A 27,461-nucleotide genomic window follows, 5' to 3' on the forward strand; every position below is an offset into this window, starting at 1 on the left:
CTGAAACCAAATGATTTATAAAATGCCTTCACATTCTTGAGTGAGTTCACACTATCACCTCCAGGCACTGCACTGAGGAGTCTTAGGAGTAGATGGGAAACACAGATCTGATATGTGGTATTTTTCTCTTAAAGTGAAAAAAAAAAGGCAAAAAAGGGCTGATTAAATTTAAAGGAGAAAAGTTTCCTGCTGTGCCCCAGAGTAAATCTGTAGTCAGCGAAGCACTTTAGTAAACAAGAGATGTACGTCGTTACAGTAGGGTTTTATTATTACCCACTGCCATTGTTTTCCATTTTCATAAGATTCAATTAATGCAATCATTTTAGAGTGTCTCTAATCATTACCTCCCACCCTCCCTCACTTGCACTTGAAGCAAGGGGATCTGCTGTAAGTCACATTCTGGGATGAGGAGCTGGCACCTCTCTGCTGTCCCTGGAGAGAGGAGGCACAAGGAAGTGACAGGGATGCTACAGGGGATCCAAATATTTCTGTTCTCTCTTGCATGGGCAGCACCCCAACCCTGGCTGTGGGATGCCCTCCCATGGGGTCACAGCCATGGCACCCCCAGCATTTCCCCAGTGCCCTCTTGCCAGACACAAGGGTGTCGACACCATCTTCCAGACCACAGTGGGCCAAACTCTTTCCTGGTGTTTATTCTCCCAGGATCATAAGGGGGGATACTACTTATGTAACTGTATCACTCACTCACAGAGAATCCAGACCTCTGTCTCTGTTACTCTTCTACTTTAATTCCTTACTCTTAAGATATTATCTCTATCAGAAGTCTCTTTGACAGCTGCATTCCCATCTGAAAACCTGCTGATGTTTGGGAGATGTCCCCACCTGACCAGCTTTGCACTGCAGACCTCCTGCAATTTTCCCACATGTTAGTGCACAAAGTCCTGATTTTTAAACTCAGGGAACTGAGTTTCAGGAAGTTTCCAACAGCAGAATGCAGAGAGCTGGCCGTGTCCCCCACACTGTACAGAGGGGAGCCAATTTTACAGTACAGCCAAGCATGCCAGAGCTGGAGCTGCAGGAGGAAGGGAAGAGGTGAGGAGCAGGAGAGGATGGACAGCAGCTTGACAGACTGAGGTGGCTGCGGTTTTGAGCCAGGAGGGGATCCCCACAGGTTTTTGTGAGGGAAGGCTTAGAGTAGTGGTTGGGTAGTGGCCCATGGCTCAGTTTAAATCAATAAAAACGTGGATGGAAAGGATATGACAACCTGAGCAAATGGCTGAGGAATGAGGCAGCCCCGTATTAGTGAATCCGGTTTTCTGTCTGCCATGGCCAGTGAGGGTGGATTTGCAGTAAGACTTGGAGCCTTCTACTGTTAGTAGGAGAGAGAAGTAAAGATCATCCTGTGTACAATATAAATGTAAGTTGTTATTACTACTATTGCTATGTCAGCCAGAAACTGTTCCCACGAGAACAGCGATGCAACATCATTGAAAAAGAATGTCTTACTGTGAAATGGGCAGCAGAAACGCTGTGGCATTATCTGCAGGGCAGTGAATTTACCTTGGTGACAGATCATTATTCCCTCCTGCAAATGAACTAGATGAAGGGCAGGAACACAAGGATAACTCAGCAACGCTTGTATTTTACAGTCCTTCAAATTTAAAAAACAAACAAGCAAAAAGTAGCCAGATAAAACTGTAAGAATGGAGAATGTCAAGAGATATTGCCTGGGGCAAGATATGGAGAGGAAAGCAAATTTTCTTCCAGGTCTGTGCTGGCATGCTACCTGCACTAAGGCTTGCATTTCATCCCATCTAACATTAGGCATTAAAGTGAGACATCCATGAAGAACCTGTAATCCTCGTTGTCCCTGTATATTCAGTGGAGATATGGGGTCAACTGGGAATTCATCTCTCTCTTTTGAACCTTAGGGAGGTTTAAAACCAAGATGTTTCAGGCTAACACTGTAATTGGTCTGGACCTGAGACTCTGCTCCTGGAGGAAGTCAATGGCCCCTCTCCTGCACATCCTGACAAGTCAGAGTAGACAGAGTTTGCCCAAGAGCAAAGATGGATCTAGCAGGGACTTTGTTGAAGGATTTCTTCAGGGTACAAGAGTGGACAGTGTATCTACTGCCCACGTGTACTTTTTTCCTTTTCTGTTTTTCTTTTGAATTCTACAGAATGGGAGTTTCTTAGATAAATTATCATTTTAGATAAGTATTTATGTGCTCTGTGGAAGAATGTGTCTAGGGATGGGCACACTGGCAGCGAGAACTTCCTCCTCAGCTCTTCCAGTGAAGTCTAGTTCTAAACTGCCCAAATGAAGCCATTATTCAAAAGTAAAAATGTTCTGTTCCAGTTCTTGTTTTCATTCTTTTATGCATCTGGGGACTAAACTGCTGTGAAAAAGAGCCCATTCTCACAGGATGTGTTGCCTAATTTTGCAGGCAAGAGAGATTCAGTTATTCCAATTATGATGAGATAAGGATCTGAAATGTTGGGATCGCATCCATCCTGAGTTGAACTCCTCCAAAATCCATCCATCATTAATTTTCCCCTTATTTCTGCATTTTAGTCATGCAAGCAAAGGAGGAACAGAGAAAAAAATGAATGTTTTTGCATTGCAAACCATAATGGATAGGTTTCCTTCTTACCTGAGTTTGCTTTAGTTCCATGTCAAGTTCTCTGCAAGTGGAATTTCTCTTCCTCTTTGATTCTTTCTGCCTGCCTGGAAGTCAGTCACTGTACAAAGTGTCATGAGCCAGACTGCTAAGCATGGTCCAAAATATGAAGTCCTGATCTCTGTGATGTCTTCATATTGTCTTAAATACAGAATGTCTTAAATGATCCACCCCACTGCCATGTTTCTGCATCCCTGTGTATCACACTGTGCCACAGACAGTGACTGCTGGGGACAGTTTAGAGCATCTAGAGAGGCAAGTCTTCTACCATAGATAGGGACTGCATAGGCTTGGCTGTCCAGCCTCTATCAACAGATTCATCTCAGGTCTTCACTGTTTCGCTGAGGATGGGTCTGACTTGCTGGAGGCTTCCTCCTGGAGCGAGACATCCCACCAATGTCATCTTAATTCCCTGAGCACCTCCCCAAATCTGCCACACATGGGATGAGCCCATGATATTAGTTAAGGATAAAGAAGGTCCCTCTCTGTCCCTTCTGTTTATTTTGTTAATCTTGAAACCCTAACAATGCACTCACAATTCATGAACTCCGAGGCCCTCTTTGGGCTGCAGCCTGAGCAGATTACACGGAGAAAATAAACTTGGTCTGTGTTCTGGCCTGACCTTGGCCTGAACCTGAGAAAGTGAATGCCCCTATCACACCAACATGTGTCTGTAGAAGTACAGTAAACACAAACGGGGGTCACTGGCCCTCTCTGTCGTGCAGTCCCAGGCCAGGAGTCTGGAGTTTTGGGCTGCCCGCCCAAGTACTTGTTAATAAATGTCCATTCTTAGTCCATAAAGGAATGTAGACAGGGCATCCTGCCCTACAAAACACAAACTTAGAATAAAGCCGAAAGAGTCTCAGTCATCGTGCAATGCTCTGCTGCTGGTTTCCACATCCAAGCAGTCTCTTCCCACTGGATTTATGTTGCTTGTTTGGAACTTGGCTGGGAGAATTATCCACAAATACACTGGGTGTTCTCCACCGCTGTCTGAAAGTGTAGTTGCCTGCCTAAGCCTGAGTGCATCAGACCTTGGGAGGTCAGTCAGTAAGTCTGTGGGGCTTCCTCTTCAGAGCTTGGAGGAGGCAGAGACCTGGCAGAGCCTGGGATATGAGCCCAGAGTGCCTGGGTCACGCTGGGAGAGAGTTGTGTTGCTTCTAGGGTAGTGCAGTACTTTGCCCAAGTACCTTCACACTCCCAGGGGAGTCAGTCAGGGGCACATGAAGGAATGACATGTTTCTTACAGAGACTCCTTGGTGCCTGTGCTGGTTGTCCCAGCCTTTTGTCCTTCTCTGGAGATGTCCTTCGTAACTCAGGTGAAGTTGGAGCAGACCTTGGTGGCCACCCAGAGATTTCTGTGCTGAGTGGAGGCACTTTGTTCGCTGCTCGCAGGTGATGAGAACAGTTCCTTCTGTTCCCAGCCTTCATGATTCAGGGTATCCAAGGAGGGAGTGACACTGCACTAGAGGTCACTCTGCTGCCTGGACAGGAGCACCAACTTTTGTGTGTAGGTTTTGTGCAAGCTTGACGTGTCCCTCAACAAGCATTACTGTGCTTCCAGACCCATCCCTTCCTGTCTTTACTGCTACCAGTACATCAGAACTTTATTCCAGAGACTTACCTCTGTACTCTGCTGTCCAAGATGAGACAGCCCAAGTGCTGCTGGAGAAAAGCTCATGAGGTTCTCCTTATCTTCTGCTGGGATCTCTCAGGTGGCCCTGACTGACCATCATGAGCCCCATAATGTGGACAGTAGGACAGACAGTATGGACACCCTATCCTTGGAAATGTTCGAGGTCAGGTTGGATGAGGCTTGGAACAACATGGGATATTGGAAGGTGTCCCTGCCCCTGGCAGGGGATTGGAACAAGATGATCTTTAAGGTTTCTTCCAACCCAAACCAGCCTATGATTCTGTGACATGACTAGTGAAAAATCTCTTCCCCCAAGCCACAGGGATAACCAATGTGTAAACCTAGTGGAAGTCAGCTTACTTGGGACTGAAAGTTATCAGAAATTATTGTTCTGTACAAAGAATAGAGGAGTAACAGCCTCCTGTAAACAAAACTCTAAGAATTCCATGGAAAAGACAATAGGTGAATAGAGTAACATGTATGATATCCATGGGGTTTACTGTGAATTACAGTTTGCTCACAGTTGGTGTCAGTTGAGGAGGTGTAAGAAGTAGCTTTGAAGGGAGAGAAAAGCCTGTAGGGAAAGATGGGGTTGGCTGATCCTTGTGACAGCTTCCATGCCCAGCATTCTTACTTTCACATCACATTTATACTATCTAATCTTCACGGATATTTCTACAGCTTCCGTTATCGTGGTGTCCAGCCTCAGTCTTTTAGAAGTGCCGTGGTGTGAAAAGAGGAGTGCCAGGAAGGGAGGATGAGAGGAACCAGTTGGTGAAGTCACCAGGGTTTGTGTCCATATCACTCAGCAAAGTGGCCCAGGGAAGGTGCCCATCCTCACCTGACCCTGTGCCCCCCACTTCTCCTGGACACTGGGCTTTTCTAAGGAATTCTGCCCTATTATCTAAATATGTGGATTATTCCTATAACTATAAACTAAAATGCACATTAAAAAAAAACAAAACAAAACAAAACAAAGCCCTCCCCTCAGCCAATACCTCTTTTTATAGCCCTCTAATTCTTCAGACTCCCTCGGTTCAGCTCCAAGTGTGTCTGCAGGGTAACCTTGGAAGGTGCACTTGGCCACCACCAGCCGAGGGAGGATTTTATAGATCCCAAAGTGATTACGGCATCACTGAGTGTAGTTGTATTATTTCTTGGCAATATACTAATTAAAACTAGATATTTACACACAAGCTTATTTAAACTTAAGACTTATTTAAAAGAACTTGCATACTTATAGTAACTATGTATCATGGCTTTATTGAGGATCGTGTTTTTCATGCAGATTGAGTTCTTGAGCGCTGTTATTAACATAAATGAGCGCGCAGCTTTATGTTCAGGCCTGAATAGTTCCAGGGCATCTGAATCATCCTGGTATTTCATTTCACCATCTAAAATTATTTTCAAAATACTGTATTTTTTTAACTTGCTGTATTATGGCGATTAGAAATTGCCCTGTGTTTATTAGGAACAGAGAGTCCAGCAGAGCAGAGTGTTTAATGTGATGAATAGTGTTAGGAGCTCAAAGAAAAGTCAGATGCGTGTCGACACATATCAAAGCTGTTCTGCTGCTCAGAATGACTGTTCGTGATACTTGTTTCATGATAAACTTCCTCAGAACATGATGTTACTGGAAAAAAAATGATCCAGTCTGAGAAACACGCAGGTGACACAGTTGAGTCAGCAGCTTGCAGCAGTGACACAGGCTTACGTTTATGAAAATCCCCACTGAACTTTTGTCTCCTCTGTGTGTACATCAGAGCCTCAAAACCTGTCCTGCTTCTTGGGTTCACTTGGTAGCTGTTTAAACTCACAAAAATCTTCCCACTGCCCTGATGAAGAGGTAGATTCCTGGCCTTAAAAGTCTTAATAGTCACAAGATTTTCCTCTTTCATAAATAATACACCATATAAATGTTAGTGTCTCCAGTGACCACGGATATCTCTGGGGAAATGGTAAACATGGAAAAATAACAGACTGCTGTGGAAACCAGAAAATCCTACCTCCCATCCAAGAGGGTTTAATTATTGGAGTTGCAAGCATTTCCCCATGCACAAGCATCTCGTCATTCATAGGTGGAAAGAACCTCATGCTGTGTTTGAAATATCAACTGGATTTAAAAGAAGGCTTTGTGCTTCAGCATGGACCTTTCTTAGCCTCCTGCAGATGGTTCCTATTGCTGAAAAGAGACATGACTTGTGAGACAGGGAGACCTCCATGCTGATTTTTCGTGCTGCTCTAATCCTGCTTTACACCCGTAAAGGGCTTCAGTCCTTAAGCCTTTACCCCCTTTCTCCTAAATATTAAAATTATTTTCCTGAGTGTCATACCGTATTAAAGCAGAATGAAAATGGGTTTAACAATTGCTGGCATGGGGCTTCTGTACAGCATGTGTGTCACAAATCATGTCACTTTTCAGCAATAGGGCTGCTGCCAGCGGGAGGCTCAGAAATGCTCATGTTAATCAAAAATTTTAATTTCAAATCAAATTGACAGTTTACACATGGTGAGAAATGCTTCTCACCATGTGATATTTCAGTATGCTACACTGGGCAAAATGGGTGCACTTTCCTGTTAAGAATTTTGACTGCAGTATCTGCAAATTTATGGGTTTCAGTGTATTGGGTATGGTAGTGGTTGATCTAAGGGAGCCCCTTGGAGAATAGGAGACAGAAGGGTTTTCATGCAGCCTGGCACTGGTGAGCTGCTGTTGGCACATGCTGCTGGAGAAATGACAGGTATTCAATAAACATCACTATGGTTAAGAGGAAGATTTAAAGGAGGGAGGGGCTGCGGTGCTATAAACAGGATTTGAAACAAATGTGCTTATTTCAGCCCGTGATTAGTCTGAATACCTAAGTATTCCACACCAGTTTTTAAATATCCTTACATTTATTTTCACACTGATGTTCTTCACACAGCATGAACAATAATATTTATGGCATTAATACTGTAGCTAAATTCTAATTTGTAGTAGTGTAAACCAAAGTAGGCTCTGCGTGTACCAAGGGATGCTCCATCAGTGTGATAACCAAAATGTGGCCCTGCTGTCGACTCCTCCAAGCCCTTAGTCCTGCCAGGAGCTTTCTAGAAATCAGTGGACAAAATTCAGAAGGCCAAATATTGGCTGGTACTTGATGGGGAGTAAGAGGAGCAAGGAGAGTTGATGGAGAGAGGGGCAAGGGCAGATGATGGAGTGTGTGAGATCGGCTGCAGACAAATGAGTTGTAGAAACCCACGTTTTCAGGCTGTACCAGAAATATGATGCTGAGATCAAGACACAACCAGCTGGGTAGAAATTATCCTTACATTACTCTCCTTAGGAGATTTTTCAGCTCCCTGGGGGGCCCTGGAGTTAATGTGATGCTGAGCTCGTAACATTGGGGCGTTCACTACAAAGGCCTTGGAGGGGGAAAGGGACAGGGACAGGGACAGCAGTACCCCCTCCCTGGAGTGGAGGGTGGGTGGGTGGCTGATGGTGGGTGCCTGGGGAGCACCTGCAGCAGCACATGCCGTCAGCTTTCCTTGGAGGCTCCGGGGAACTGGGTGGTTTATCTGGGCTCATTTGGACACTGAGTCACCGCAGTATCACCACAGACCTTGGAGATTGCAGCTGTCACTGCTCTTGTAACCAGGGTTGATATGAAAATATGAAGATAAATAACTCCTTCATATTATTATTTTCAGGAAGGCAGACTTTTCTTTTTATTACTCTTTTTATTGTTGGATGTCATAAATATTCCAGAATTATTATCCCAAGGTAGATTTCATTTCATTTACTTTGAAATGCTTTTGAGGAGGCACATTATTTTACAAGCTGCCAAATGAGTATGACCATTTATAATGGTCTTTTTCTTCCTTTCTTTAAAATTTGATTTTTGGATTGAGGACCCAAAACAGAAATATGCTAATTTAAGACATCTGTTGTTTTTCAAGCTATAGGCCCCTATCGGTGTTAATGCAATTTTTGTATCGAATTTGGTATATGGTAGAGAGGGAGATTCTAAACTTTTATCATTATATCAAAAAACTATATTTAACTGATTTCTCACACGTATGAATATCGAAAAGTACCCAACAATGTTAGGAGTCATCAGAAATGAAAAACCACACCAGACATCTTAGATCTTGGAATGGTTTCCATTACACAAGGTCTTTAACATGAGTTGAAATGCTTTCAGTGTTTCAAAAAGACCTTTGTCTTCAAGAGAAAGGAACTATCCGTGTGCCCACCACTTGGACAAAACCTGACATGATTGATTGCAATCTGGGATCGGTTCATTAACAGTAATAAGGTGCCATTAATTCCACTATCTCTGCACTTGATATAAAATGAGTTGTATCTCCTAAGGCCTGAATCTGCAGTGGATTCCTGCAGGATCAGGGTGTTGGGGACACAGCCTGATGCCACATTTGTTCTGGTTAACATTTATTAATTTGCAACCCAGACTCTGGAGCTCAGTATGACACATACCGAAAGAATAATTAGCCATTGTTATTATTAGAGATTCTAAAATGCCATGAGTATGAAAGGCAGTGCACAGAGAGACATTACATGTATATTTTTGGCCTGATGCACCTCTGGAGGATTCTTATTGCTCATTGTGGTGGGTCAGGTGAGTTCCTGGGGAAGGGCTGAGAGTCCTTCCCAAGAACCACCTCCCAGCACCTTCAGATGTTGATTCCCAATGGCCACCAAAAGAGTAAAAACCTTATGAAAAGGAGGTGAACTTGAGCACTGCCCACAAAACCTGGCAATTTTAAACAGACAGTTTTGCTGTCTGCTGGATACTGACTTTTTAGCTAAAAATCCAAAAAGGCAAATCATTTACCAATGCTTTTGCATATTGTGAAGGGTTAACAAAACTTTCATTATCACAGTCTATTAAGCCAGGACCAGGAAACAATTTCTAATCAACACTCAGATCTGGGCAGGGATTGTGCAGTCTTTTGTAGGAGGCCTCAGATCTGTGTTCTCTATTCTCACATGCTCACTTCCAGCTGTTGTCATTGAAATCCCACATAATCTCCCCGGGTCAAAGGGCAGTCATCCATGACTGCCGCTGTTAGGAGGTTATGCTGATTTCTGTTGTCAAATATTGGCCCTTTTCTCCTTCAATCACTCCCATTCTACTTTTTTTAACAAGAAAGATCCAGCCTAGAATTGTATTACATGACTTTAAAGTCTTAAAAGTGTTCTTCTATTGTACTAACACGACATGCCCTGGACGGTCTAATCCATCCTGCTATGGGCCACAAAGAAAGTTCTGGTGCGTCCTAAAACCTCAGCCAAAGGCAGGTAGGCAAGTCAGATGCAAAAGGGTCTCTGTGACACGTGGCCCTGCAGTTATTTCATAAGAAAATGTGCAATTTTTCCAAGGCGAGCTATTGCTGTGGCATTAACATTAAATTGGAAATAACAAGCTGAAATAGAAGTGGTAGCATTTGTCAGGGAATGAGAGAGGTTTCTGTATCACCTTTAATGTATAATGTCTTGCTTAACTCTTCTATAAAACGTCCATGAATTAAAAATGGGGTCTAATTTACCATTAAAGGATTATCATTAACAAATTTGAGGAATGCATTTTGTACAAAGCAATTAAAACAAGGCCACTGTGGCAGCTCTGGCTGTCAGCATTTGGGTGCTGTTGGTAAATGCAGCTCTCCAGTCCTGTGCACAGCTCCACGCTGCTGCCTGCCATGGGAATGGCACAGACATTCCCTTGGATAAAGTATTGTGGCTGGGATAGGTGGTCTCTTCAGTCTTCTTTTTTTTTAGAGAAGGTAGGGAATGTGGCTTGGCCCCAAGAATCTTTCTTTGTGTTTCCAATGTGGGATAATGCTGAAGGGTTTTTTTTGCAGTGGTGGGTCAGCCCAGCCTTGATAAACTCACCTTACAATTAAGCAGAGTGTAAATGTTATGAAGGTCTTGACTGAAGCACGTCTGTTCAGCCTTTTGCTTTTTGCTGGAGAACACAGATTAGGACTAAGTCCCTCAGCCCCATCGTGCTCAGCCAGAGCAGCCGTGGAGCAGCTGATCTTTTGGGAGTCCTCGGGGTGAGCCGGTTCCCTCTGATAACATCCCCTCTCTCCAGGCCTGCCTGTGCTGTGTGATACAGACATTAATTTTCTCATCACTATTATTGCTCGGCATTGTTTGTGAAACATGGGATTATCTAGATAGAGGATAAAACCAAAAGGAATCAAGTTGCACTTTGAGCAGAGAGGGCTTTTCTTTTAATCAGGCATTTGGTTAAGATAATAGGCTTGAGACCCTAATTGATTATTACTATTTTAAGGTTTTAAGATGGCTATGTATAGTGAGATGCTGAACATGAAAAAGGCTTTAGAAATGGGTTCAGTGCTAGTTTGGGGGACTGGTGTAATTTAAAACACTGAAAAGGAATCAAAGTCTCCCAAATAGCTGTTTTCCAAAGCTTAATACATTGTCACTCAGATTGCAGTGGAAGAGAAATAACTGGATTTGGACTTCTTCATCTTCAAAGGAGTAACTCTCTCCTGGTTTTATTTAAGCTTGGATTTCAGGAAACCAGCTGTATTTCTGTTTGGAAAATACCTTGTGTATTTGTGCTGCAATCTAACTATTTTAGAGTAAAAATAATACTGTTGGATTACACAAGGAAGCCTGCTAATTAAATAACAATAATACCTCGAGCACCTTGAAAACATCTTCTGATATTCAATTAAGGAACAATAACCCCATGAACTTTAACCTATAGACCATATTCAGACTTTCTACATAAAAGTAATTGCATCAGTCATGATTTTCTCAAGCTACAACACAAGCTCTTGATTGGTAGCTCAATGTCTGAGACTCCTTTTTACAGCATTAATTGGGAAAGCAGACAATACTCTCCCTGTAAACTCGATTTTAGGACGAAGGTTAGTTGCCTTTGTACACGTTTACTCATTGAAATAGGAATGTTTGCTTAATAATTCAAAACAAATAGCAGTAGACAACAAGCCTAATCCTGATTTCTCCTCTGCCAGTGTAAATTAGGAGAAAATTAGGTGAAACTCTGTTTGATCAGTGTAGAAAGACTTGTTTAAAACTTCTTTGAGATCAGAATTAGGCTCCAGCAATTGAAGCCTTTTCTTCTGGCTTCTCTACTGGGATCCAAAAGAAGAATATGTAAATCCTATTATGAATTTTTTCCCCAATTAAAGCAGTCATCGAGTTATAGAAAGATGTTTTCCATGTGGTACCTGGTACCACTGTGTTGCACCACGTTTTTACACGATAATGAAAGTGTAATTGGGTAATGGCATATGATTTATTAGTCACTGTCCTGATCTGCTTTATTCAATTTGATCTTATTACCCTGGGGTTTTCTCCCACTTGGGGGAAATATGATCATCTTCATGAGCTGAAGTGAGATCTTAGGTAATGAGCAAATTCCTACCTGCACCTGGACCTGCACTGAAGGAGTGATTCAACAAGATATTTTAATTCCTCCTCAGTGTTGTCTGCCCACCTTTACTTGGCAGGGCAATAACCATGTGCTTTAGTGAGGCATGGGAGGGAACTGAAGCACGTGCTGCAGCAGCTTTGCTGAGTCAGGGCCAGCCAGGTGTCCTGAGCTGTCCCCAGAATTTCAGTGAATGAGCTCTGCAAGGTTCCCTTTGAGCAACTGCTTCCCCCCCAGCCCGTGGCTGTCTCACAAAGCTGCAGAGATAACCTGGCACACACAGCAGGTTCAGTGTCCCATCTTCGGGATATGGAGCCAAACTGTCGCAGTGAACATATTTGAGTAAAGTGCCGTATGAAAAGTAAGTCTTGGGAGCTTTCAGGATGGTTAATCATCTTTTCAGTACAGGAGCTCATTAATGCTGACATCTGCATATGTAATTGCTTGACTTCACCTTTTTTTTCTCTCATTCAGAATTAAGTGGAAGGACCAAATTGATATATCTTTGCGTTTTGACCCCGGTTAATGTTTTCTTCACATACTTTGTCAATCTTGCTGTTTCCCAGTCATTCTTCATCTATATTTCTACTTTCTTTGTCCAGTGTCTCTCATTTTCTTGTTGCACTGTTATCCCAGCTCAGCAAAAGCAATGCTTTTAGACCTGGATTTTGCAATCTGAGCCACCCAGGCAAACTTTTAAACTTCCATGGGGTTCTAGTGAACTGCAAATTCACACACTAACTGTGCATCAAAATAAATTCCTGATACAGCTCTAAGCCAAGGGCATTGCTTTTATGGGTATCAAGATATTACTCATGATTGGCAAGAGGAGCCCCTGATTTCCCAATGTTTATAAGTAAATAGCAAATCAGAGAATTGTGAAATTCACCTTTCATTTGTGAAATGTTTATTTTCAGTATTGAAGGGTGAAAATCTAATCCCGCTCGTTGCATGCTGTTGTTTAACGATTACTATTATTCCATGAGGAATGTTCCTGCAGAAGTAAGCAGACATTTCAAGAGTACCCAAAATAGGAATAATGAGATCAGCAGGCCCAAGATAACTTATTCAACTTCTCTCATGCCATGAGAGTTAGAATATATTTGTGGCATTTTCATTTCTGCTTTTACTTGTCATTGCCAAGTGAAGGTAACACCGTTACCCATGCAACAATCACACTTTTATTGGATAATTACAAAAGGCTCCAGACTAATTCAAAAAATCAGCCAAAGGTGCTGCAGTAGCTGTGATTTGGGGCTTTTTTTCCTTCCATATTTAAATTTCACCTTCACTCTTTGTGCAATAGGGTGGGAAAGGCGGGTGGGAATGGACACCAGAGCAGAGCCAGGATGGTGCGCTGTGAAAAAACAACACGTGGCAGATGTTCGTGGCATTGCTGGATGCACTTCTGGAAGTTGCTCAGATACTACCATGATGAGCACAGTGTGAGAAGTTGCATAGCATAGACTGGCTTCCCTCCGAAGGGCTCTGCGGAGTAGTAACACTCCTGGCCCTGATCCAGCAAGGCACTTAAGCATATGCTTAATTTTAGGCACATGAGTGGTTTCAGTGAAGACCTAAGAGAATTATTTTTAATTCACAGATCATTTAATTCAATAGGCAGGTCTGCTGCAGCATATGAAAAGTAGATCTTCATATTAAAAATACTTGGGAAATTGTCGATGAACAAACGTCGTGTATGGCCAGCAACCGTTTCTAAAAAGCAGAATGAGGGAGTCATCACCTTTATTATGGGAAAATACAAAGCAGATCAGGCAAAAGCATTTACAGCTATCTGAGAGCCATTTCTCCGTTGAAAATAAGGAAAAATAAAAGCTCGTAAGAACATTTATTCATTTGAAGTAGAGAAAAATTTATTCTCTTGATGTAAATAAAAACCTTGTTTGCAGATTGAGGAATTTGTTTGTGTTGAATTTCAGCATCAATTTCAATATTTTATAGTACATTTATCTACAGCTGGAGCATGACAGATTTGTGTATATTTATATGTTTGTGTACATAATACATATGTATACACACATACACAAGGATGCCCAAAGATATACATATACACAGTTTGAAAACTCATCATTATTGCTGAAGTATAAAAAGATGCCTGATGTAGAAACTTGTCTGGAGTCTGTTAGCTTAGCGCCTGTGTTCATCTGGCACCGTGGGCTCCTTGCAGAGACAGGGAACTTCTTCTGTGTAGGAGCAGACTTCATGAGATCTTGGCTGGAGATGAACGGCTCACCTCCCTCCAGATCTCTCCCAAACCTTTCCTTGACACATTCTCTGACATTCCCTGCTCTGTAGTCCTGCATAGAAGATGTGTTTCTTTTGCATCCTATTCTTCAGGGAGAGATGGCAACGGGACATGTTGTATATGCTGGGTTTTTTAAACAGCCCCAAAATAAAACCAGGAGATCAAATGTGCAGCTTGCATTAGTCCTATTGCTCTAGTCATTAGAGGAAGGTGCACAGGTATTCCCAGGATGAGCATGGGGTACAGTAGAATATATGGAATGTAGGGAAATCATACTGAGCCTGACAAACAATTAACAGTGGAGCAGATGGTGCCCCTGCAAAACATTCAATAATATATGTGTGCGTGCGCCGGAATCAGTGACTCTAAGTAGGACAACCTAAAAAGGTATGGCACTTATCCTGTGGGCAAGTAGGACTTTACAGTTCTTTTAATAATCTCTTTATCCTGCGATTTCTCCTTTGACCCTGATTTCCAAAGCAGGAGGTCAGCCTGGCTGTCCAAGTGCAGACCTCCCTCAACTGAAGGCCAGCTCTGTCTGTCCCGCGCGAGCCGCCCTGTCCCACCCCCGGCACTGCGGCCCGAGCGCTGCTGCTTTTGTCACTGATCATAGCCGTGAAAATTAAATGAACATTTGGTGGTAGGCATGTTTGCAGAGAAGAAGGAAAATACTGTTATGTAAAGTGCAAAAACATTTTGATACGGAGTGTAGAGGCATTCCTTGCACAAGCGAGGCGAGTGTGGACGCGTCCGCCCTGATTCCTACAGGCAGTCCACGGCTCCAAGTTAACACTTTTCTTACACTGAGATTTATTCTTCTTTTCAAAACCCGGTTTGAAATGGTAGTTTGGGGATTTTTTGTGCAAAAGGCCTTCATTTAAGTTTTTTTAACTGTTTGCTGTTTTAAGATTTCCCTAGTGCAACCTTAGAAAAATGAAGAGTATGTCTTTAAATCTTGTTTTGTTTGAATGAATGGGTAGATAATCCTGATCAGATGTTTCTTTAGAGAATAATGTTTAAAACGATTATGGAACTTAGCTGTCCTGTCTGTTTCCTAGGTACAGTATTTTCATTTCAATTGTGAAGTCATTAGGGGTCATCCAAGGTAACCGTTTATTAAAATAGTCCTCTTTTGTTTCAGATTTCCTGTTGAGATGCTTTAACATGTAAAAATCTCCCTGCTGATGTGTCATGTTAGCTTTCCTAACCTCTAGATAGAAACCACAAAGCAGCCTACATAGCTGTATGACTAGTTACCCACCTACATAAACAATAATTACTGCTAAGTGGGAAATTAGATGTCACATTTTAGGTCTAAATGAAAGTAAAGTATTTGAGAATACTGTCATTAAATGCTTAAAGCTAATCGCAGTTCTCTCACTCTGTTTGTTTTGTAGGACATTTGGGCTTCCAGGACAGTTTTGTCACATCAGGTGTTTTCAGTGTGACTGAGCTAGTAAGAGTCTCACAAAGTAAGTATCATTTTGTGGACAATTTATGTGGTTTCTGCAATCCCAGGGTTTTTCCTTCGATTCTTATCGTGCTCCTTCCCCAATTCCAAAACAGCGTCTTGAAAATTAAGACTCACTTCTCCCCTGTTCTTGCCAGTAGACAGTGTTTATGTGCCACATCTTTTAATGGGCAAAAATGAAAAATAATTTTAACATAGATTTTTTAAAAAATTGATTCTGCAAACTTGCATGTGCAAATTGATAAGCTCATCTGGTACTCAACTGAAAATGGGCAGACTCCATATCAGAGTACAGATAAATGCCTACAGAAATCAGCTTCTCATGGATCCTTTGGAGAACCCAAGGATTCTATTTTAACCAGACCTCTAGAAATTACCTGATCTATGCCCATAAGCCTGGAAATTTTCTTACGCTGTTTTTTTTCACATTGTGATCATCCGTGTGATGTGTACATGTCTTTGTGTGTGATTTTTGGGATTATCCGATGCAGGGCCAGGGATTGGAATTTGATGATCCTTGCGGGTCCCTTCCAGCTCAGGATGTTCTAAGATTCTATGATTCGTACACCTGCAAATTGCTGAAGTCCTTAATAATGCCAACAACTGTACCAGCTTCAGCCCTGATAATCTCACACATCTTGACTTTGCCAGGCCCACATTTTCCATTAACTGTATGGAATTCTGTCTTCTAGAAGGATTTGTTTTTTGACCTTTAAAGAATGCTAATGCCCCCAGCATGAATGACACACAGCAGCATGATCATTACAGGCTTGTCAATACTCACTAACAACAGTGAATTACGAGTACCTGTCACCACCCTGTTCCATTGATCAAAGGTGCATTGAATTCTATTTTGCTATGACATAATCCAGATAGTCCAAGGAGAGAGTGTGGACAGTGTCTTGCAGAGATACAAGTGCCAAGCCAGGGCTGCAGGTCCTTTTGGGGATCTGAGGAATGCTTCCCTGTGAAGGGTGGTCAGGCCCTGGCACAGGTTGCCCAGGGAAACTGTAGTTGCCTCATCCCTGAAAGTGTCCAAGGCCAGGTTGGAGCAACCTGGGATGGTGGAAGATGTCCCTGCCCATGGCAGGATGTTGGAACTGTATGATTTTTAAGGTCCCTTCCAACTCAAACTAGTCTATGAGCTTTTCTCCAGCTAGAGTGGAGCTATGGGATAACATGTTATGTGCTGCATCTTTTAATGGGCAAAAATAAAATAGAATTTTAAAGCAGATTTTTAAAAAAATTGATTCTGCAAACTTGCAGAACCACTCCAGCTATGTGCTCCTTTAAGATCTTAGGGTGTCTTCAGCACCAACAGTGATAAAATGGTTCTCCTTCTCGTCAGCAGAAATATTTTTTTGTGTGCTGGCTCTGAGCATGTAGTTTAAGTCCTTCTGGGTCTGGAATCTGACTGGCACAAACCTAGCAGAGAATCTGTGGGTTTGAATCAGAACAGAGTTTATGTAAGGCGTTTCCTGTTTATTTTCTCTTTTGGAGAGGCTTACACTAGGTAGTAAATTGGCTTTATATTAATAAACAAGATGCTACAAGGAAAGCATGGCAAGTGGGAGATACATGAATGTCAGTTCTATGACCTGGAGAGAGGCAGAGAGAGAAAAAGCGTGAAGAAAACATTTCTCCTGAGTTTTCTTCCCTGACAACTGGTGGGAATTTTGAGAGAAGGACAAAGTTAAGAGGACTTAGAAGTCAAGAGGAGCTGATGAGTGCTCAGTGCATTTGCAAATCAGTTCACTTACCAAAGTGCTTAACTAGGGACTTTGGCATCTCCCTCACTGTACTGAGTGCACAGACTTGCTGGTACCTGCAGCCAGGGTGGACAACCCCAAGTTATCACCAGGCTTTGAACATCTCCGTGTTATGTCACTTTATTTCAGTGTGACAGCACAAGGCTTTTGAAGCCCAAAGGGTTCACCCTCCCCCTCTGCAAGGCATCCCACTTCACCACAATCTTATCTGTGCTGTAGGAGCCCTACACAGCAGAGCTGCCTCTGGACTCTGTCAGCCGTGCTCCATGTGTGCACTTTTCCTGTGCCTTCCCAGCCAGTCCCAGCCCCAGTCTCAGCCTCCCCCAGAGCTTGGCATTGACCTCGTGAGCATCATGTTTCATGCTTATTAATTTTCCCTGATACTTTATTGTAACTGAACTAAAACACTGGGTATCAGAAATCCTAGCACTCAGCATGTTCTGCAAATTATGAACTGTGTCTGAGATGTTCCCTTTGCCTGCAGCTGAAGTGCATCACCTTCAAGGCTGGGGCATCAGCACGCAGGAAGAATACAAACTTTATCAGAAATAAGAAACAAGGTGTTAATGGGAAAAATAAAAATATTCAGCTTTTGTCTGTTCCAGACACAGGGGTTTGCACGATTTTCAATGGGCTCTTTAATAACCCTGGGAGGTCAGGACCTCAGTTTTATATCCCGTCTACAAGCCAGCACCTCTACCAAAAATAGTGTCCCCAGAGCATATCGGGATATCACTTCAAAACTGACTCAGAGGGAAGAGTGCCAGCAACTGATTTAGCTACACTGCTTTTGATAGCACCCTGGATTTTCCTTGGAGATGCCCCAGACATGTACTGACCAGCCGTAACCTTGTTTACTTTATGAGGTCTGAGCAGCCCACAGCCTGACATGCCCTGGCTACCCAGTAGGGTATGTTTAGTGTCAAGTCTAGCAGCAAATTCCCAGCAAACTCAGTATGAATTCGCATGCTCATATTCAAAGAATTGTTTAACATAACAGAGCAACAAAGTAATTGCTGCATATTTGCCTAAATTGGCAAGCAAGGTCTTTTAAAGTTAATATAACCCTTGCTGGGTTGTCTGCATGTTCCTGTGTCCTTATTTGAGACCAGGCCTCTTTCCAAAGAGATCATCTTCACTTATGGCTGCTGTCATGTTTCTTACCACACTTGCTTTTGATAATATAATGATAGAAATAAGTGATTTCCCCCCAGTTTTAACTGGCCTGTGGCTGCTGTTATCTAAAATTAATCTTACAAAATATTGTTGGTAGCAATTAATGTGCCAGGTTTATTGAGTAAAGTTTGCAGAGGTCCACATGACAGGGAGTCTCAAGTAAGAGGCAGTTGTCTCCATCATGCAAATTTGGGGAATTAATTAATCAAGCAAAAGGTCAGCTGTTGCTGTTATCTGTCTTACCTATCAGTGCTGATCATCACACTTTCTGTGAGCTATTGAACAAGTCTAGACCACGCTGGTAACAGAAACTTGCTCTCTTCAGTCCTGTAGATGCAGATTTTCTTTCAAAATGCTGCCCAGTCTTGCAGAGCCCAGTAAAACAGAGAAAATAGAACATAGGCGCACATCTGAAAAACTAAGACTCCTCTCCAGCCCATCTGATGTGGGTGTTGCAGATCATGCTGTCAGCTCTCCTGCATTATTAGCAGGCAGAGGGTGTGAGCTCTGCTCTGAGTGTTGTCACCCCACATACTGAGGACACCCCTCTAGATAACAAAGACTTCATTCTTCCCACTCTAGAGAGGTCTGTGCTGACAACAAAAGGCTCAGAGGCAGAAGTGTTGGAGATGTGCTGGTTTGGGAACAGACAGCCAGCTGCTGGCCAAGTGAAACCTTCTCCTTTTCTCCCCTTGTTAGGAAAATATTCCACTGGCTGTGGGCAGATATCTTCAGGCCACTGGAAAAGACCCTCTGCAGAAGGTGCTTGCAGAGGGGTGGCTGTGGTGCCAAGTGTAGAGTCTCCTTCTCTTGGCAGGAGCTGGGAGGTTGTGGCAGGCTGGAGCAGGCAGAGAGGCAAGGGGAGCACATTCCCCTCTTGGCTTTCAGTCTGCACCACGTGCTCTTGTATAGAGAGAGCTGCTGGGAAGATCTCCTCCCTTGGAGGTCCTTCAAGCAGCCAGATAAACTGCACTGCCCAGGATGTGAAGAAAGATTTAGGATTTATGGACATTTGCTAGAGCCAAATCAAACATATTTGTTTGGTGGTGTGTTATTTGTCAAAATGACATCATTCTTCGTGCTGATAAACAAGGGAATTCTTAGTGCAACCTGGACTGAAAATGCCACGCGTTGAGGTTTAACGTGTTGGCTCAGTCCAGTGAGGAGCAAGTGGGGTGACTTTTAATCCTTCTAATGAGCTGGTGGCACCACAAGCACACAAACGTACCTAGAGTTGCTTACTGCTCCTGTGTAAACACAGAAATGGTCTGGCTAATTATCCCTGAAACACTTGCACTAAGTCCACAGGTGAGAGGTGCTTCAGTGGCCAAGGCAATAGGGAAAGCTTGAGATTCTGCCACGCCAATGCCAGGCTTGTTCGTGACAGTATTTGGGGTGGATGCAGGGACTGAAGCTCTTCTTATTGTGAGGGCAAAAGCTGAGAGTGAGAGTGACTGCCAGTATTCCAGGCATGGAGCGTGGATGTGGCAGAAGAAACACATCTTCCTCATCCCACTCATCCAGCAGCAGCCAAAACAAGGTGCAGGGTAAGTCCTGTGAACCCCAGCATGTCCTGGGTGTCTGAGGCAAGGTATGGGGTGCCTGGCTCTTGGTGTGGGTCTGGGCCAGGCAGGAGCCCAGGAGAGGAGAAGAGGTTCTGCTTCTCCTCCTCACAGAGCACGTGTGTGAGAGCTGGGTGTGACAAACCAGCTCTCTCTGAACAGCAGCCTGTATGTTTTCTGCTATACTAAGCATTACACTAGTGAAGGCAGTTAAAGTCAGCAGCATGAAAATTAACATTTAAAAAGATACTCTATATTCCTTAGCAAAGCACTGCTATCCAAAACTCACTGTGTGGGCTTGGGTATGAGAGGGAGAAAAAAAGATTATAATAAAAAATAGACTGCAGGCATAGAGTGAACAGTTGCCGTGACCTTGCCTTTTGTATGCCATTACACAATTCAATGGCAGTCCACTCAAACCTTGCTCTCGATCAATATCCTATTAAAGCAGCACAAAAAGTCTCTATAAACTTAGTGGTTAGCTATGTTTATAAATGGAACTCAGCATAATTAGATGGTCAATAGCAGGCTGTACTTGTAATTTTAAAATGAACATCACACATTTCATATCTGTTGTATTCGGCAAAACCCCTTTGAATCTAATGATACAGTGGGGAGGAAACAAAGGCCCTGCAAAAAATAAAAAAGCCACCCAGCTCCCCTTTCCTCTCAGCAGCAGTACAGTGTGTTTCCCTTTGTTTATGGAGTCACAACACAGGAAAAAGTTTATTAGTCAAATGTCATGTTTCTCTCATTTAACCTTAAACACATTATCACTTCACTGCAGTGTTAAACATGTAATGATCTTAGTCACATCCCAGGCCCTCTGTAAAAATAAATACCTCAAAATGTAAAAAGAGAGAAACCAAATATTAACGTGGCTGAAAGAAAGTGCCATATTCCAAGGCAGACAAATGCCAGCCTGGCTGGTTTTATTTAGTGGGTTTCCTGTTCTGTAATTCAATAAATTTTTCAAAATAAATATTCAAATTGGTTTAAGTCAGGTGGGTTTTTCTTAATTTCTCTGTTATTTTTCTTGACATTTTGGGTGAGGAGCTGAGCTGACACACTGGCAGTGGAGGGAGCAGGCTGGCAGCAGGGAGATGCTGTCCTGCATCCCAGGAGTAGCACAGTGTGCAGGCAGAGGTATCCACCTCCCTCCTCCTCCTCCTGTGCAAACTCCCTGCTCCTGCCCCTCCAGAGTGTCCCTTCTGCACAGGGAATTCTTTGTGATGCCTGCAGCTGAAATGGGAGCTGTGGGCTGGGTGTTGGTGGAAGAGGGATCCTTAACCCTCGCCCTCCTGCAGCTCAGAGCCCTGGCTCAGGTGGCATCTGGATGCCAGTATGGAGGCAGAGACTTTTGTTTTGATTCACAACTACAGTTTCTGACATCCTTTCCTGTTTGGGAGATGTTACTGAGCTGTCAGAAGGTCACTTTGCTGTGAAGGATTTCTTACAGGGGGAAATGGTGTGTTTTTAATGTTTTTGCCTGGAGTTTGTGCAGACTGCAGCATGAAAAAGCTGGTGTGGTGGAGTGCAACTTCCAGCCACGGTGCTGCTTCGTGTGGGGCTGGAGCTTCTTCCCAGGGTGTAGGAACAGGGATAGGGAGTTTATGTGGTCCACTGTCAGATGCTGCAATGAGAAGGTTTAATTTAGACAGTTTTGCATCACTTTGCATCACTTTGCATCACTTTGATCCCTTTGCTTACTCTCCAGAGCTGCTGCCTTTGCTGGGAATAATAGAATCTTAGAATGGTTTGGGTTGAAAGGGACCTTAAAGCTCATCCAGTCCCACCCCCTGCCATGGGCAGGGACACCTTCACTATCCCAGGCTGCTCCAAGCCTTGTCCAGCCTGGCCTTGAACGCTTCTAGGAATGGGGCAGCCACAATTCTCTGAGCAACCTGTGCTAGTGCCTCACCTCCCTCAGAGGAAAGAAATTCTTCCTAGAAATCCTGCAAATAAATGCAAGTGGTCTCTTCCCATCAGCTTTCTGACCTGTGAGAAGTGGACAGCCCCCAAAGACAGTGTGGAAAGCCATTTGGAGCAGGCTCAGATGCCTCCTGGCTGAGCTGGCTGCTCTGTGCCCACTCTCGTGGCACGTTGCACTGCAAAACACAGGGATGAGTAATGCAGGCAGGTGCCAGGCAGGGAGCTCCCACCAAATTCCATCTGGGAAGAGGAGTCGGAGGAGCGACCTTCCAGCATGTGGATGAAAAACATTAACCTCTTCCTGACAGTCTGTGATTTATGATAGTATGTGGGAGAACAGTGAGCAAAGGTACAAATAGCCTTTGATGGAAGACAGGCATCGAGTCTGTCCCTGTCAGGAAGGAAGGAGAGGGGATTTTGGAGCAGCTCAGCCCTGTGCAACCTTTGCAACCTCTCTCCTGTGGCCAGACACCTTGAGCTGGTGGTGGCAGAGTGGTGTGGCTCCCATGCAAGGACTGCCCCCAGTTCAGGTATTGGCCCCCACAGCCCAGCCAGGCAATTTAACCTCTCCTGGTGTATATTAGAGGTGGGTTTTGTTCTTTAACCCTCTTTTTGCAAACTGGCTCTTGAGTGTAGCAAGGTGTTTTGGCCAGAGACTAGCAAAGCATCCTTCATGTTTGCTACCCCTCTGTGGTCAGCCCTTTCCACTTTGCATTGACTTTACACAGCATTAACAGTACATTGTTCCTGCCCCACCCCTGCTCTGGACACACATTCCATTTTCCTATAGGGCCAGCTCAAAAAATATCCAGGATTTGGGGAAAGGGCAGTAAGCACAGGGGTTGAGAGAAAGAGGAGCATTATCCACACACCAGTTTTTCTTTCATATCTGTTTGGAATAAAACTGTTTCATAAATCTGGCAATGCCCAGGAAATTCATCGTGCCTTAGAAAGAAATTTAGTGCTCTGCTTTTTATGTTCCTCTTTGGGAAACAGTGTTCTTAACCTGTAAGTTGGGCTTTGGAAGGTAGAGGGTGCAGAGGAATTGCTCAGGAAAGGGTTTACAGAGCACAGATCTGTTTGGCAAAGAAGTTGCTGAAAACTGTGGAGTAGATGCTGCAGAGAGTACCTTTATGATTGATTTCCATTCAAGTCAGACTGACTGCAGTGTGGTCATTTTTCTAACCCATAACTGCACACACTGCAGCAGGCTGCTATCTGCAGGGTGTCTGAATTATAGCAGTCCATGTCCCTGTTACCTTTTACACAAATTACTTACACCGGTTTCTTTTTTCATGCAAATTCATCAGTTTTACAACCTCTTGTAGCTGCTGTCAGGAAACTGTTGCAGAAAGCACAAATTGATAAAACGAGTTAATTTTACTGCGCTTAATTTTTCTTTCTCTCTGTTAACACACCCTCTCATACACCCAGTGTGCAGGAAGTGTATGAGAGTTAAGAGAAGATAACAAAGGATTTGAGTGTTCTTGTCATAAATTACTTCCCAACTTAATTCCTTTTAATGATCATTCCAGATTTGCTCAAGTTTTAATGGCGTTGTGTGTTTCCCATCCCATGCTTTTCGAAGTCCGTGGCTAACCAGGCTGTTCCCTTTCTGTCTCAATGACGTTCTTAAAAGATCCTTGCCAAACAACAACTAATTGTCTTGTGGGGATGATGAGGCAGCTGCAAAGCTACATTATTCCTCTGTCAAATCTGACATTGTGAGCTCCTTAAGACTTGGGGTGAAAAACTGGCCTCGCTACAGTCAATGGCAGCTCTCCCAGCCCAGACATGTTAGCTGGGTGATAGGAGCTATCCTGTCTTCATTTCCTCACTCCTGCCCCGTTGGACTGAAAGATTTTTTCATGTTTGAAAATGGGCCAGGTTCTCAGACCAAAGATTAAACTTGGCTCAGCATCCCTGTGTGGCACTGAGACTGCTTTGCCTTTGTGGCTGTGAATCAGGGCTCGCAGACAATGCAGCCCAGGCCAAGCTTGTGCGTTTTATTGTGCAGGACATCCTTTTTCAGATGGCTCTGAAATGTGAGAAAAAATCATGATCTGTAATTGTCAGCTCCCAAAGTTGTATTGTCCTGTAAATAGCACTGGAACAGCAACAGTGGATGTGGTACCATTTGCTGTAAAGTGGCATTTCTGCATGAAATCCACTCTCTGTTGACTTCAACGTTAAGCTGCTCTGTTCTTTGTCTGTTCCCAGAAGAGTAAAGCACATGGAATTCATGCTTGTGCCTGCAAACTGCAGGCTGTGTTCATTGTGTTTAATGTAAAACCAAAGCTCTAGGACAGGAAAATTGCAGGTATTCATATCCCTTACAATAAAACTTGGGTGCTGGATAAGGTGATGAGAGGTGAAGAGTGGAAACTCACTGCTGGATAAAACTTTTTGAGAGTCATGTCTCCAGTTCTGATTTAGCTGGAGGAGAGACCAGAGGAAAACTCAGATGCTCTCAGGCAGAAAAGAACTCAGGTTTCTAATCTGCTTTTGTAACTTCAGTGCTTGTGGATGTACATCACGTCTACCCCAGAGGTGCTGAGGTGTGTATTTCCCTGCCTATGCTGCTTATAGATCCTGCCAAGCACACTACAGGGATGATGCAGCCTATCTGTAACCATGCCAATAGATACAATGCTGTCCTAAAAGCAACAAGTTTCATTAAATGTTAGAATGATATTAATAGAAAAGCAGTGCTTGAAGAAAGCCATGCCGTAATTGTTTAATTTTTAAAAAAAGGAAAAGTACCTTTGGAGGAATGCAAAGAGTGTATGTCATGAACATTGTATTCTTGATAAAATTTCCATCTCCTCAATTGCAATGGCAGTTGCCATTAGCATTTCCTAATTTCCGTGTCCCACCTGTTCTCATTGTGAAACTAAACACACTCATGAGGAAGAAGAAAGTGATTTTGAAGTGCAATTCATGCCATATTCACCTGACTTACTGACTGCAATCTCTTTTGTTTCCCCAGCACCGATAGCTGCAGGAACAGGCCCTAATTTCTCCCTCTCAGATTTGGAAAGTTCTTCATACTACAGCATGAGCCCAGGAGCAATGAGGAGGTCTTTACCTAGCACATCCTCTACCAGGTAATTTAATCTCTGCCACCACCAGGTTCCTTGGAAACCCAAGCCAGCATCATTAGTCATCTGGGAAAGTAACCATTAAATTCTTTGACAAGCTGTTTGGGGGCCTCACGATGTGGAGCTGTTTCAGATTCACAGAGTTGAATGTTCAGCTGCATTGCTGTTCAAGTTCTTTTCATATGTAGAAGCCTCAAAGAAAAACTGCTGCATTGGTTTGTGTAACTCCTGGTTTGTATCTGTGTGTATCAGGAGAAGTTCCACTGGAATTGTTGAGTTTCAGTTGTGGCAGGAGAGAATTTGGAGCATCTCGACATATGAGGAAAGTCTTAAGATAGACTTGCATATTCTTTATTGTTAAAAGTGTTACCTGTGAGACTAATATCATTTTAGGACCTTGGCCTATAAAGCATTCTAGTTTCCATAAAGCATTTAGAAATTTGTGACTCAGTCTTTGGAAAACTGAATTGTTCATGCAGATGACTACCCAGGCTGATTTTGTTTTTGGGTTACATGCCAACTATCAAACAAGGATATTTTTTATTTTTTACCTTTCACTTTAATCATCCATGAGATTAGATTTATAAACAAGCCCAGTCAGTCGAGTAGTCTTGAACACTATTAAGAAACCAGATTGATTTTTTTTTCCCCACAGCCAAAATAGATCACTTATTTCAAAGACATGACAAGAAAGTCTAACTCCAGCCTAACAATCTTTTACATTTTTATCTCAGCCTGCAGTGCCACCAGCTCTGCAGTAAGCAAGTACACGTGTGAAAAATCTCAATAGTTTCAACACAGCCATTGTTTTTATTTAAAAAATAATAATCTTTAATGAGAGGCTCTTAGCAATAACTTCTTGCAGTTTGCAGAGATTGGAGGAACATTCTGCGTCTTGCACTTAGTGTGCACGTTATGAAGCTCGGTGACTACAATTCCCATTACACATCAATTAAAAACTTGGTGCTGTTTCCTTTTTGCCTGTAAACTGTGTAGCCTACAGCGCTCATCATTAGCACCATTCTCAGGTAGAATTTACTGGTGACTCCAGAAGCAAAAGTGAGGTTATTAATGTTACTTAAGAGCTCAGTTGTTGCTCTTCTATTCTTCTGCAAATAGCTACCACTGATAAGGAGCTAATTATAAACAGCATGGGTAGTTAATAACTCGGTAATATGTTTGTTTTCCTCTCATTAGGTTGTTCCCAGTCAGAAAAAAAAAAATTCTTTAAATACACAGACTCAGCAGAATTATCAGGCAGTAATTATATTGTATGCACACAATTTCCCCTATTGACACATAACAATTCTCTAAATTAAGGAATGGCCAAACCTGCATTCCACACATACCATAAGACTTATTCTTCCTGTTTCTCACCAACTGATTTTGCAAACCCGCCGGCTCCTACCTGTGCAGAGCTGCGGGTGGGGGTGCTGCAAGTTCTAAACCAGTAGGAACTGCAGTGGAAGATTTTATGTCTGTTAAATATGTTCCCCCTACACAGAGGAGCCTGTTCTTGAATGCCTAAAGTCTTAATAGAATACAGATTTGGGGAAAAAACTGAGCTGACCCAGCCTTGGAAAAGTACTTAGAAGAGAAATTCTCTGTAAGGTCCCCACACAGTCTGTACAACTCATTATGGAAAACAGAGCCAAGCTGAGTGTCTTTGGCTCTGGGATCCTCTCCCTGCAGAACTGCTGGAGCCAGTGGCCACCAGAGACCACTGAAAGGGCTCTTCTGTGTCCTGAGCCTTTGGCAAGGGAGGTGTGATACATCACAGGGGGATCCCTTAATGCTGACACTGGCCAGAGATACCTGTTGGGGGCTTTCTGTGCTTGCTGGCATTCACTCAGAGTCAAAGGCTTATTCTTGTAGGATAACATGAACATTTGAACCAGGAATGGATTCCTTATTATTCACTGGTCTATGTTTCTTCTTATGGGGCTGAAATCGGGGTTAATTTAAAAGACTGAAATTCTAAGTTTGAACTGATAAACAAATTGCTTTCAGAATAAGCTGTGAAAAAATCTGGTGGTTACAAATAATAACCATATTTATTCAAATAGCAAAATCACTGTATTTATTCAAATAGCAAAAATCACACAATGAAAATTAAATTTTTGCCTTTTTATTGACCTCTGTGTGCTTTGAAAAAAGGCCTGATTTGGAGCTGTAAAAGCCCAAATGCCAAACTATCCTCTAGTAGTTAAACTAGCATGTGTTTAAGGGTTCAGTCTGGACACTGTGAAAGGTTGCTTTGTATCTCACTGGAGTTCAGACATTGCATAGGAAGCAAATCAGAAACAACAAGCAAATGCTGAGAGGTTGGGTGGGCAGCATGGCCCTGCAGGATTCACACCTGGCCCTTCTCAGGGCCTTAATTCTGTTACAGCTCCCAGCTGGGCTGGCAAGACAATGTCCCAGCAGAAGTGCCTCAGTTCCTTTTCCATCCAGAGAGCCTTCATGGTGTG

At 43.1% G+C, this 27,461-nt stretch overlaps 1 protein-coding gene across 12 annotated transcripts in view; it reads left to right on the forward strand.

The window, feature by feature from the left end:
• Positions 1-27,461, forward strand: part of NFIA (nuclear factor I A) — a 251,910-nt gene that overhangs the window by 144,523 nt on the left and 79,926 nt on the right. For all 12 annotated transcript variants that reach the window (XM_071565009.1, XM_071565007.1, XM_071565010.1 and 9 more), the window contains 2 exons: positions 15,377-15,451; positions 24,879-24,996. In XM_071565009.1, coding sequence (XP_071421110.1) covers positions 15,377-15,451; positions 24,879-24,996 — 193 coding nt within the window. The remainder of the gene's footprint in view (positions 1-15,376; positions 15,452-24,878; positions 24,997-27,461) is intronic.

Source organism: Pithys albifrons, chromosome 10 (genome assembly GCF_047495875.1).
Source record: "Pithys albifrons albifrons isolate INPA30051 chromosome 10, PitAlb_v1, whole genome shotgun sequence".
In the NCBI taxonomy this organism is placed as follows: domain Eukaryota; kingdom Metazoa; phylum Chordata; class Aves; order Passeriformes; family Thamnophilidae; genus Pithys; species Pithys albifrons.